Source organism: Eupeodes corollae, chromosome 2 (genome assembly GCF_945859685.1).
Source record: "Eupeodes corollae chromosome 2, idEupCoro1.1, whole genome shotgun sequence".
Lineage (NCBI taxonomy): Eukaryota > Metazoa > Arthropoda > Insecta > Diptera > Syrphidae > Eupeodes > Eupeodes corollae.
Window position 1 is genome coordinate 94,203,839 of NC_079148.1, and position 14,252 is coordinate 94,218,090.

At 34.1% G+C, this 14,252-nt stretch overlaps 1 protein-coding gene across 1 annotated transcript in view; it reads left to right on the plus strand.

The window, feature by feature from the left end:
• The window catches only part of LOC129946913 (dendritic arbor reduction protein 1-like), a 225,850-nt gene that overhangs the window by 167,320 nt on the left and 44,278 nt on the right, over positions 1 to 14,252 (plus strand). Inside the window, exon 5 of the mRNA XM_056057293.1 lies at positions 13,653 to 13,712. Within this exon, the coding sequence (XP_055913268.1) occupies positions 13,653 to 13,712 (60 nt within the window). The remainder of the gene's footprint in view (positions 1 to 13,652; positions 13,713 to 14,252) is intronic.

Sequence of the window (14,252 nt, forward strand, 5' to 3'; positions counted from 1 at the left end):
TCTAGTTTTGTTAGATAGATTTTTAGTCTAAAACAAATTTCTTTAAGAATTTAAGTTGCATTTCTCAAAATTCGCGCTATTTTCTGTAGATTTTATTTTTTTTATGAAAAAACAGACTTTTGGGTTTTTATGAAAAAAACTACTGTATATCGAAAATTTTTTTCTGTGAAATAAAAAAAATTTAAGACAATAGTTTAAAATGTTGAAAAGATATTTGAGTCGAAAGTAAATTTTTATCAAGTTTTAGTATTGGTATTTTTTTTATAAAACTTTCTCTTATATTTTTCTCAAAATTTTACTGAATGTTGACTACAATATTTTCAAAAAGGTAAAAGTAGTTTAAATCTAATTTCTCAAAGTTTTGAAAACATATTTAAATCGAAAATCAATTCTTACCAACGTTGAGCAATGTTTTTTTATTTTTTATTAAAAAAATGTCTGTTTGGTTTTTCTCAAAATTTTACCAGACATTCAAATAAAAAAAAATGTTCACCATTTTTTTTAAACTGCTATGGAGTCTAAAACAACTATTACGCTCAAATCTAAGGGACGAAACACGAAAATATATACTAGACTCTGCTATTCTACCAGTTATGACGTATGGGTTCCAGATTATATCCTTGACTTCAAGTTTACTTAACAAAATAAGAATATGCCAAACCAAGATGGAAAGAAAACTTCTTAACCTATGAAATACCCAGAGAGTGAGAAATGGAGAAATAAGACGAAGGACTGGTTTAATGGACGTGGTTGAACAAGCAAACCTCCTTAAATGGACATATTTCAATTTTATAAGTAATTAATTCAAAAGAAACAGTAAATGGCCAATAAAAGCTTATAATAATAATTATAATAAGTTTCTTCAAAGTAAATCTTATTTGCGGAATTCGTTTATTTCTTATGACATCAAAAGAAAACAGCTGATTAAGGTTTCTGGTTAAATATTATATATTTGTGGTATAATATACTTCGAGTTATTAAAACCAGGAGCATACTCGTATTTCAAAAACATTGACAACAATGGTTTTTTGTTAATCTACAACTTGACAATAATCAAAATCTGTTCCATTAACAATTTGACAATTTCTAGAATTAAAGGAATATATGTTAGAGCGTAAGCATCTTGGAAAGCGAACTCCTTTTGCGCTGCAAAGGAATGATTGTTGAAGTGTGAGTTCAATCCGATTCCTTTTTGAGTTGCAAGGGAGTGTCTATTGCCTAAGTATTGGTATCGTCGACAACAAACAGATCTGCGAGAGCTTTCTAGGCTCAGTCGAATGAATCGAGAGCTAGATGCCAGACGTGAGCGTGCGCCGCAGACTTGTTGCCCTTTCTTTTTTAGTTTCTTTCATATATGTGATAGTTTGTCATCTTTTCTTTTCACAATAAATTGTCATATCAATGAATTGTCAAGTATTTTTCCACAATTGTCAGACATTTTTTGACAAATTTTGAACTAGTAGTTCTTCTATGAAATGAATAACAAAAAAACAATTTACATATTTGTCAATATTTAATTGACAACAATTAAATGAAACGCAGTTAAGGTCAAGTGTTGACAGTGAAAAGACCTAAAATTGTAAATGATATATTTTCACGTGAAATTAAAAGTGATGATTCTGCGTTGGATTTCCTTCTAATACGTCGTCGCCGGTGCCCTCGGAAATTAAGAACTTTGGCTTGTTCCGCGATATCCATCCATTTAATAGCCTTAACATCATAGCTTAAGGTTTCACATAATTTTGCAAATAAAATTATTATTATTATTATTTCTTAAAAGCAACTTTAGTACACTAATTTTCTGAAAGTTCCCAATTTAAAAACGCTCTATTTTTATAATGTTTTATGCACTTAGCTTTTTATTTATAAGACACGATTTTGCAAATTGGTCGAGAAACGATCCAAATTATAAACAAATGTAAAATTTTTGTTCGATATTTCATCATTTCTCGAACATAACACATTTCTAGAATATTTTATGAAATTTTCACGACAAATGTATCAGCATAATATGGGAATGAAAAAAATTGACATTATATTTTTTGGCAAATTCGTCACCTGGAAATATTTTATGAAATTTGTCAGACCAGTGTACATTTTTAGAAAATTCCTTGTCAATTTTTATGAAATAGGGCCCTGGTGAGATGGTGAATACGGATTTACTTGAATCATTTGGTGATCGAAAAATGTTCAAGATAGACCCAACAACTTGAACAAATTATTGTACAACAATACAATGAACATTGAACTTGGAAATATTATCGCAGCCGTTGTACTCTCCAGCCGTCGGTCGATCCGTCCGACTATCGCCTTTTACCATTGATATGACGCTCACTTTCAGAGCAGAGAATCGCCAATTTTGAAAAAGACGAAAAATGACTTATCGAATAATATGTTTCGAATGAAAACATTTTTTTTGGAATCCAGGATATGCTTCAAAAATATGTAGAATGCAATGATGAAGGCTCTGACTAAATTTTGTGGGTATCCTTTGATGTGTTTTCCCTATCCGTACATTTGAATAATTTTTTTTTGCTCAAGCTAATAGTGTTTATTATTTTGTTTATAGTAAAAAGCCTTGAATTACTGCATTCTAAAAAAATGTTTAAATAGAATAAATTAGGTTCACGAAAACCGCTCGAACGATTTTCAAAAAAGAAAAAAGTAATATATTAATTTTTTTTTTATTTATAAAATGTCATTCGAAATTATTAACTTAAACAAGGTCTTTCGATACAAAGGCATATCCTTGCGAGCCAGTCATTTATTTTCTACAACCATGACCAATTAAGTTTAAAAATAACGCCAAGACCTTAAACAATGTTCAAAAATAATTTGATTGCTTGTCATTCAGCTTGGATCTTCCAAATGTTTAAAAAGCTATTGAGCAATTTTTGTTTTCAATATGAAAATTTTGTTTGGTTTACTCGTTTTTCGAATGAATATCCTTTTTTCGAAATTTTACATATCCTTAATGATAAATTAAATATTTTAGCAAGGAACGGTTTATCATTTCAAAGTTTTACCTAATCTAAACAGAATCTACATTATGCAACAAAGTAAGCTCTGTGAAATGTTATGTATCAAGGTTTGATTAGAAAGTACTCGCGTAATATTATTTGCTTGAGTGTCATGGGATAGCTTTCTGCCGAACAGAATGAGTTAGACACTTTTAATCAAGTTTTTTTTGTTGGCGTGTTGAAAAATCGTGATTTCTTGATTCTGTTTTTCATTTTGAAAACATTAAGAAATCGTAATTAGTCTAGCGACTTTAAATTAATGCCGTCCTAAAGTAAACAAAAAAAAAACTACATATACCACCCAAGATTTTCAAACAATATTCCTTGGGGTTTTCACGCAATTCAATTATCCAACTCATACACGTGAAATGAATTATAAAAATCTCTCACCATAAATAAAGAAAATAACAACATTTAAAACTACTCTCCTGGCCATAATGCATCCCATCTAGCATTTAAACCGTATCAATTAATAATGGCCTTAAATGTCCAAAGTACTTCCGCGTAAATGGATTACCATGGGCATTAAAGTCTGATGTCTGAGCTGACTGCGCCAACCACTGACACTGCCGTCAAACAACCACACCAACCGCACCAACCGTCCTTCTCCAACATGGAAGGTGCTGCTGATGCTACTATAGCCATGCTTAAGACCATTACTATTGCCATCATCATCGCGGTCGTCGTCATCGTCGTCAGAGTTTTAGTATTGCTCTGAACCAGGCTGATGTAGATGCACCACTTACCTGCAGCACGATACACACTTTCAAACATGATGCGAATGCACAATTTCGAGAGGATGCCCTCGCTCATCTCCCAGCTCCCAGGTTTCTGCGTATAGATTCAGTGGACAGACACAAGATCTGCTTCTTGATATTACCTAAGGAAAAACTCAATGATTGTCCACAGAGTGACTCGTTAAATAACAATAAAAATCCATTGAATTTGCATTCATTTTTTAAAGCCCATATAACATTTCAAAACACTGCAAAGTCTGGAATCAGGACACCCTGTATGAATATCTGTCTCGTTGCGGTCTTCGATCGGAGTAGGAGATGGTGATTTCAATCCAAGTGAGCCAGTCTGGCTTTGGCTGATACCATCAATTTAGTCATAACGCTGTGCAAGCAAAGCACCCATCTATCGGACTGAGAGCATCCCATGCAGAAAAAGACATTGAACGAGTTTGTGGTTTAAGCCGAATCAGCTATCAGGATAGCGACAGGCCATGGCACATGGATGGATGTGGAGTTGCGCGATTGATGAGTCTATGGAAGCCAAGTGAGTGAGGAAAATTTCGGCCAAAATTAGACATCATTGTTCATGTTAATGGTACTGGTTTGGGATTTGGTTTTGTGTTGTGATAGGAAACGAGAAGAAGCTGACTTACAACTTCTGTTTTGGTGAAAAAAGAGGAGAAGCTTGTAAGCGATATAGGAAAACTTAACTTCAGCGTTATGCATCACTGAGATCACAGGTCGCTCTGGCATACATAGTAGCAGACAGTTTTAGTGGTTTGTTTGGAGAATTAATGTAAATAGATTACAAGTAAAGTAAAATGCATAACTGAAGGGTCGCACGAACTTGCTCTTGCAGATGCAGATGCTTATACGTAGTAGTTTCAAGCTTGAAAAACATGCTGGGATGCGACCCACCCTGGTAACATTCCATCCCATCTGTTGATTTGTCTTGTTTACAAGTGTCTAGGTTTTAGTGTTTTGTTAAAAAAATTTTCAGTTAAATTATTATTAAAACTTTCAAAATTACGAACACTTTGTGCATATAGTGAAATTTCAAAATTTAGTTTTGTTAACGAGATTTTTAGTCGAAAACCAATTTTTACCAATTTTGAGGAAATTTCAAAAAGTTTTTATTCCTTATATAAACAAATACAAATTGGATGAATGAAATTAATTTTAAAGATTCGAGAACCGAACCAAATTTGCGTATTATTTTTTGTAGATTTTATTTTTTGATGAAAAAATGGACTGTTGGATTCTTATAAAAAAATTATTGAATATCGAAAACAATATTTTCTATGAGAAAAAATTAGTTTGAAGATAATATTTTTAATTTTTGAAAAGCTATTTAAGTAGAAAGTAAATTTTTATGACGTTTTAGTATTGCTTTTTTTGGTTTTAATTTAAAAAAAACACCAATTCGATTTTTATCAACATTTTACTGAATATTATATATTTTACAGGATACAATTACTTTGAAAACAATATTTTAGGGTTTTGAAAAAATGTTTTTGTCGATAGTCGATTTTTACCAACTTTAAGTACGTTTAAAAAAAATAATCAATAGGTGTTTTTGAAGTCAGTTTAATTTCCACAAAAAAAATGTTCAATTCAGTTGTATTTTTGTATGAAACTTTATGTTGGTGTAGGAGCAATAGTTCAAAGGCTAACAAATTTGTTGCCCAGTTTTAAAAATAATGCCTTTTGGACTAAGAACAATTTTAACACTAAATAACAATAACTTAATCTAAAACCAATAAAAATTAGAAAAAAACTTGGACTGTAAAGAAGTCGCCTATCTAAAGTATACGGCTGACTTGGTAGATTAGCGGAGCCGCCTCCCTATCCTGTATCAGCCCTCGATTGTATAAATAGCGAAAAGCTTCTGGCGGAATGTTGACACTTAGACGTGCATTTTCATAGTACTAATTTTTGGAGTAGTAAGCCCCAAAAATTAAGCTGTAAGTCGACGAAATCGCTCTCGCAATATGACCCCTACCAAGCTTCAGCAAGAAATTATCTGTTCTGTTTATGTTGGCTCTGTTGTATAGAACCTGGTTGGAATAGTAATTTTTGTTCTTTGACTCTGGTGTTCTGTGTAGTCCATTGTCTCTCAAGCACCCGAATCTTTTCCATTTGAGATGGGGATAAGGGCTATGTAGCAAATCACATTCACCCTGCTGTCAACACGGCTGATAAAAAACAACCGTTTTGTGAGGGCAAAGGCTCTCCTAACTCTGGTCAGAGATGCACTCTGTCGATATATAACTTCTGAACCAACCAGACGCCAAGGTACCTTACTACACTTTTATTCGCCAAAGGCTGTCAATTTGGCCCAACAATCACTAGATTTTTAAAGTTCTTTCTCGTATCCTTTGTCACTCCATACAGAGGAGTCCTGAACAGAATAGTTTCGCATTTCTGAAAGTTGATTTCAACTTACAGTCATTGCACTATTGCTTAATCTTGTTGAAGACACCCGCAAAAGTGTCTTGATAACCTGAATTTTTGGGACCGTGCTGTACGCAATCAGGCCGTTGGCGTACGCTATTAACTGAGTCAGATTTGCTATCAGATCACTGGTCTAGTTGCTAATCGGCGAGTTAACCGCTCCCTGTTCAAGAAAAATTTAAATATCAAAGTTTTCGGTAGATGTTACATTGCCAATTTTGACAATAAACCGTCTACCACTAAGCATGTCATAAAGCATATACTACAGTGGTTTACTTATGCCAAGTCTGGCTAACTTTAGATGCAGGACCTCTTACCATACGGTGTCTAAGGCCTTCTCCAAGTCAACCAGAGAAGCACCCGTACATTGCCTTTTAGATTTGTTGCACTGGATATCAGAAACAAGCTTGAACGGAGCATGTCTCGCCCTAAGGCAGAACTGATTATCCGGAATTATTTTGTTGTTCTCAGCCCACTTGGACAGAGCTCTATTTATAACCTTCTCGAATACCTTACTCTACTTCTGCAGAGCTCTATTCTCTAGGTCGTAATTAGGGCGAATGCTAATCACCTTGTACACTTGCTGGAAAGCAGCTCCCAACATCTCTGCTTTCTCCTGCTGATTTTCGACAACAAAGAAGTCATCGTCCAAGATGGGGGCGTTTCCTGGATCTATTCCTGCTGTCAGAAGTATGTTTCTGTTCTTTGTTGTAATCTGAAACTTAAGACACGGAAGGTCGGTCTGATCATTCCTCCTAAAGATCTTATTAATTTGCTGAAACATACTCGGGTCACTAGAATTAACGGCCCGAATTTTCTTGTGCCAGTACAAATTAATGTTTTATCGATAGTTTTCTTTGTTCAATTTGCTTAAGTTTTTTATCGACGACTTCAATGTCCTTTTCTTCAGATTGTTTGGGTCAATAAACATCCGGTATAAGCGTTTAAGCATTTGTAGTCGCGTTACGGTACCAGTTCGTAGTATCTCGTTCCTTATATTTCTGTATAGTTCTTTCATGGTTCGTTGGATTGCCTCGTCCATTTGTTGTAAATATCTGTCAATCTCGGTATTTGTCAAATTCCTGTCAATTGGTGGGGATATGTTTCTAGACCGAAGTTCTCTCGTTAAACCGTGAAGCGCGGCCTGGTGAGTCTTACTTTAATTGTAAGAGTGCACCGGCGCGTACTCCTCCAACTCCACAAGCTCGCTTGGAAGCCGTATTGTGGCAGCATGTCCGCAGTGGTCACTGTCGTAGTCGATCGTCCGTACACAGTTTCTTTCTCAATTTAAGTGTTCATGTATATGATATGCATAAAGACACCAAATTTTAAATTATTTTGACAAAATCACCTCTCACTCACTAAATCGCAATTTACATCTTTTAAAATGTGTTATTCAAACAAAAATGAAAATTGTCAAAATTCCAAAAATTGTTCTATTAGTTCTAATAGTATTTAATTATTGATGATACTAAAATATTTATCTGAAATCAGTTAGCAAAAAACATTTGAGTTTCAGTCAGCAGTGCATTTAATTTTGTATGATTAACAAGCTCGCAGCAATATAAATGAAAACAAACATTGTCCCATAAATTTAACTTTGAAAAAAAGGAAAATCTCACGGAGCATAGCAGAGTTGATTAAAATACCAATCAGTACTCGGCTAAGCGAATTTTCTCATTTACCTTAAAAGGTGAAGATGATGATCGTTATCAAAATTATACAGTGATGCAATAAATTAAAACAACTCAACAATCTGAACAAGAATGTCAAATTAATTAGCCACAACAGGTGAAGTAATGACAACAAATTCCTTGAGCAAATACACAGAATATCAATAAGAAAACCAAATAAAAAATAAATATAAATATTTCATAACTTTGATTTACAATTCATCAGTTGCCACACATTCGATTGAAATTTTCCACGCTCAAAATTCATCATCAATTATCTCTTAAATCCAGCAAACAGCAACTATCAGTGAACTACGAGTTTTTATTTCTTTTCAATTTATTTTGGTATCAATCGAATTCGTTTGACAACAAAAATTCACCCATAACAAAGTGCACCGCCAGACATGCGGTCAGACAAGACCTCGGATTTTATTAAAGTTCCCTCAATTCAATTGAATTCAATTCCTCAAACTTAAGCTATCGCGAAAATATACAGAAATAATTATCTTGTCTGCAGCTAATGAGGCAAAGTCACAGCTTTGTATTGGTATTGATTTGGCAGAAGAAAACGTCCAACTATCTAATTAGCACCGCGAAAAGTTGCAATTCCAGCTGTAAAGCTGCAACGTCTACCACTTGGAATTTTGGAATTTCTTTTAATGAATCGATCTCCTCCATCCATCCATCTATCCATCCATCCATCCAACCATCGATCGATCGATTAGACGACCTATGGTAAAATTTATACACTGTAAACAGACTACGCATGCGTAGAAGCTCTGGAATTGAAAATATGAAAACGTACCTGCATCAAATGCGCATATGTAAGTGCAGCGCACCAACAACTGTGCATTCGACTGAATTGAATAATTGTCCTGATCAAAAATTCGTAACGCATTAGACATAAATCTGTATTAGAGTTGACACTTAGGGCATGTTGGGAATATCGCGTTGCTAGTTTGCCACTTGTCGTCCAATAGCTAGATACTGCAACTGCAGGCTTCTGATGGCTAGTCTCCCCCTCTTCAAAATGCGCTAGCCAGCTAGTTGAGCTGATCAGTGTTAAGCACAAACGTACTGATTGCTAATGTGGAGTAAAGTGGCATTTAATCAATGCGCCATGAAGGCATTCCAGCCAAACGCCAGAGGGGATCGCTTTTATATGCTCGTATAGCTCGTAGTTATAGAAGTTGTAGAGTAGTTGGCACTTCTCCAAAGTCGTATTCACTGCTGCCAGAGCAGAGTTGCATTCGTATATTTGAATTCGTATTCGCATAGATTCATGTGACTGTGCTTATCTGTTTCGGCCAGTCTCGGGACTGTCATGATAGCCGGTGTTGATTGTCGATAATTTCCAAGAATTTGCGGCACTGTCACTGCAGCGAAATGAAGTTTCCGTAAACATACTGTGTGATTGGTTTCGGAGAGTCCCTCTTTGTGGTGTAGCGAGTGAATGTCTGATGGGGTCTTTGGGGATTTTTAATGAGTTCACGATACGTGGGGGAGACTTTGTTGTATAAATTGAAAAAAATAAAAATGTTCTAACGAATATTTACGGAATCTGTATCGTCTGGTTTTAAAAATAGAAATGGATGAGCCAGATCAAGTATGTACGCTGCTTGTTCTAATGAAGTCTTTAATTTATTCAAGTACAGGATCAATTTATGTAAAAACAAATATTAACGATTTATTAGGGTAGAAAGTTTCTAATTAGTCTTCGATAAATATTGTCTACAAATGATAAACTTTTAAAGTTATTATAGCAAACTTATTTAATGAGACTCACGTTTTGCATTTCCTGTTATTGACATTAAATTACAGTTTCCAAGCTATTATAAATATATTCTTCAATATATAAAATGATCTCAGAAATCTATTTACGGTTACATTGTGATTCTTCCATTAAAGTTAAAAGAACAAAAGTTTGTTTAGGGCTTTTCAAAGTTTTTAAACAGATCCTTGTGGATTTTTTTAGTGAGTGCGCACTCAAGGGTCTTCGGACCAATTTTCCACCAATGCCTCAGTTTGGCCATAAGGAAAGGATGAGACATTTTGATAGAAGGTGTTGGTTTTAAGTTTCAGGATGCTGCAATGACAGGGAAATAAAAAAAAAGGTTAATTTATTATGCATTCGCCCAGTACCGCTGAAGAACAAATACCTATACGACTGAAGTTAGGCTTAAGACTAAACTAATGATTATTCCTGAATATACTTTTATTACGGTTGAATTTTTTAATGGAAGGAATGTGATCGGGATTTTTGTATCGCAAAAAATGCTACAAATTTAAGCTATGGAGGTCACGTAAAGCTTCGTGTTTCATGGCATTGAATACGAATGTTAAGGGCACTTTTTTTTCTTCAAGAGACTAGAAGATACTGAAAGTTTATTAGTTATTAAACTTTGTTTTGCATTTAAAATGCGAAAAAAATAAATAAAGTGATGCAACAGAGAGAAGAAGTCGGTGGCTACAACTCTCAAACATTAATGTGTGCGAGTCATGTCAGGAATGGAGGGGACCTTGCAGTTAATATGCCGAATCTGAGAGGCTAATTTGAAAAAAAAAACAATTTTCATTACAAGAATTACTTTTGAAGGTTTGTCAATTCCTCTCAAGAAGCAGTATCCATGAAGAAAATTACCTTTAGGTGGCACAGGCAGGGATTGACCCCAAAACCTCCGGCTTGACATTCCTACGCATTAACTATCAATTATTTAAAATAAATTTAAAGTTTTTGAACAACAAATGAAGTCCAGAAGATATGGGCCTGAGAAAAACATGCATGATAAAAAGTGGTATTGAGTGTCTATTAATGTTGTGAAGTTTAGGTAAAAACAAACACCTTGTCGGTAATTCTTAAACTAAAATAGAAATCTTCAGAGCCAATGTACATTTTTTCTTAAATCTTATAAAAACATTGAACCAAGAGAGGTTGCTCAAAATCATTGACACTTGACATTTTCACAAATTAGAAAACAGAATGATAAGTTTTACATGAGCTTGTTGACGTAAAACGTAACGTCTCTTCTCCTACTGCAAAATGTCTAGAACTATTTTGTTCCAATTAATCATATTCATTTATCCATTTCCTTAAAATGTCTTCAAAATTATCATTGTGAAGATACGAGATCAAAATCTTATGACAATTGATACAATAATAAGTTGGAGAAAAATTTTAGCCTAAGAAATCAAAAACAAAATTTAGAAGTATATTTGAGAATGTTAAAGCAACAAGTTATTATCTAGACAATGGGTTATTGTTATAAATTAAAGTTCACAAACTCGAACAAGTTGAATTATTACGTACAGCAAAAAAAAATACTTCACACCCGAATTTCGTAAAATGAACTTTCTTATAAATTTCTCAACCAACTTCGATTTAAAAAGTATCGTTCCTAAGCTATATCTTAAAAAATTAACTAATCGCTCTTATTTATATCAATATCGTATTTATTCAAACGCTTTAATTTAAATGAATTTAATTTCAATGCAAGCTTAAATTAAGCCATTCTTTTAAGACTCATCTAAGCTTAGTCATACATTTTTTTTTCATTCGAAACTTTAATCCCATTCGTGTGCCAATAAATAAGTAATTTAAAATATCATACATTTGTTTCGTTTTATAGAATATTAAACCAAACAAAAAATCAAAGTGATTGAAGTCAATTGATATTCAATATTCATCGATTAAATATTCATAAATCACGAGCAATATAATAGACGTAATATTATAAGTGCCAATATTTATTAAAAATAAAACAATAATTTCTGTTAAATTTTCACATTTTGATACTTTATAATATATCCTCATTAAGTGTTAGGTCTATAAGGTCTAAAAAACGATTATGCTAATTTTTTTAAAAATTCAAAACCCAAATTATTACATAGCAACTCGAAAACAGAATACATTAACACATTTAAATATATTCTCACTTCATACTTTTTATTTTGTGTTATCATGAGTATGTGTCACATCACTACATTCAATTATCTCATCCATTGAAATTAACACCCATTTCTATACTTGTTCAATATATTTGGTAATTGAACTTGTACCGTTAGAAAAATTATTCCCAAAAAAATCTATACGCATTTTATACAAACAGCACAAACATATTCATATCCAATCCATATTCAAATAAAGAGATATAACTACTTAAGTGGAGAGATACATCTCTCGCTATATACGAAGACTAACATATAATCTAGGTAACAATCAATATACCAGCGCACTCTTCGCGGATAAATACGTACTTGAGTTGAGGACGTGAGTAAAATAACACGTACGTGTCTGGCATCATCAAATAAATTTAATGTGAATTAGAGAAAATAAAAAAATTAAATAATACCGTAAAACGCTTTAGCACGCAATCGATTGAAAGATGAATTGATTTGTTCTAGAGTCCCTGTTACAAGCGTGGAAATTTTCCATAATTAGTATAGAATGACAGAATAAATAACTTAAAAAAAACCTATTGGGCTATAAGCTCCCGCGCAACTAACGCAACCTAAGCAACTTTAAGCGAAACAAAAAAAAACAATGAAGAACACTTCGAGATTATACCTACCTAAAATTTTTTTCTCTTGAGTAGCTGTTATTTACATTGATCTCAAAAAAATGCTCCGTTGACCGAATTCAAATCAGTCACGTACAAAATGGTGGCAAATAAGTTAAAAACTTTGCCCATTCAAAGTCAAATTTTTCGTTTGTTACACAAAACAATGTAAAACAAAAGAGTTGAGGTTAAAACTTGAAAACCGAATGCCAACATTATTGTTCTATTCATTTCCACCACACAGCAGAACATATTTCTACTTTCACAAAAAATTGTAGAAAACAGGTGTAAGAGTACTAAAATGAAACACCAGTGACCTTTGGTGACGCCTTGGGCATCGGTATAGCGAATATAGAGGTAGAAGCTAGGTAATCTGAAGGAGCCGCGTCTCGGTCGGTCGCAAGGAATATATTGTAGATAGTACAACTAGGTATACCGTCGACAGACAGAAGACATGGAAAAAACGTCAGCATGCCTCGTTCTACGTGACATTGTTTACGGTGTTGCACAATTCCGTCAAGTTGAATAGAATACCGCACTAAATGAATGGGACACAAAGACACATATAAAGCTAGTTGTAGGTACGGTCGGTGTGCGATTCGGTTGACCAGTAGAATTCGAGGAATCGCCTCTGAGGAGGACAGCCAAACTGCTTAGAACGGTGTGGTGCGGTGATGGCGTGCAATGTTACAAATTTCGTTCGGGGGAGACAGAGCTGCTTCACAATATTGCCAAACAAGACGCAGCAGCAACATCAGCAGCATAAGGCAATTTCTAGGTCTAATAGCGTTATATGGTGTTTGAGCTGAAATGAACAGAAGATTCTATGGAGCTGGGCCAAGTCTTCCGCGAGTTGGATGTACCTCTACGAGTAGAGTATGTTGTTGATTTTATTGACGTTGTTCAGTCTGATGTGCGGATTTTTGCGTGTGAATAGATTTCCGTGTTCGCAACAAGTGCTAGGTATTTTTCTATGCAGGTTCTTTTCGAAATGGTCAAATATATGTGTCTGACATTTTATGTAAGATTGTCGTGTATATTCAAATTACTTCGAAACATGTTTTGGTTTAAGTTAAGTCTCCATAAAATTTCTAATTATATCTTATTTATTTGACAATTGACAGCAACCAGATGTTTTCATTTTAAAGTTATTTTTAAACTTGCACTGTGACACCTCTTTTAATAACTGTTTAACCTTTTCTATCTTTTCAGGTTGTACAAAAGTCTATACCAAAAGCTCACACCTGAAAGCCCATCAAAGAATTCACACAGGTAAATGCGTTTATTTTGACACATGCGTAAAACGATTTCTACTTTTGCTCGTTTGCTAAAGTGTCAGTTTGACACCTACTGATTTACTATTAACTATATAAATAAATTAATTTAAAAATTAATAATTATGAAAGCTCGGTATCACACTGTGCCAATGATAATTCCTTACATCCGAATCTGTCCGCCATTCAGCGTCAGATATATTGCTGTTATCTTAATGGGGGCAGCTTGCATGTTTCGACTTCGAGTAAGACTTCGGTATCGTTGTAGTAGTCGTCGCCTGGCTGTCGTTATTGTTGGTAAATGGCAACAGTAACAAAAACAAAAAGAATATGCGACTACATCCATCCAAAACTATCTGCATGGCCTAACATTTGGTTTTAAGATCTACCGCAGCACGTCCACACTTCGGTGTGCGGTGTGTTACTTTGGACGTGCGAAAAATTATGTTAATTTTTCTGTTTGAAAGAATGTGGGCTCTGACTCCGACTCAGACTCCTTCAGCTTATGGTCCATGTAAGCGGCAGCAGCAGCAGTATA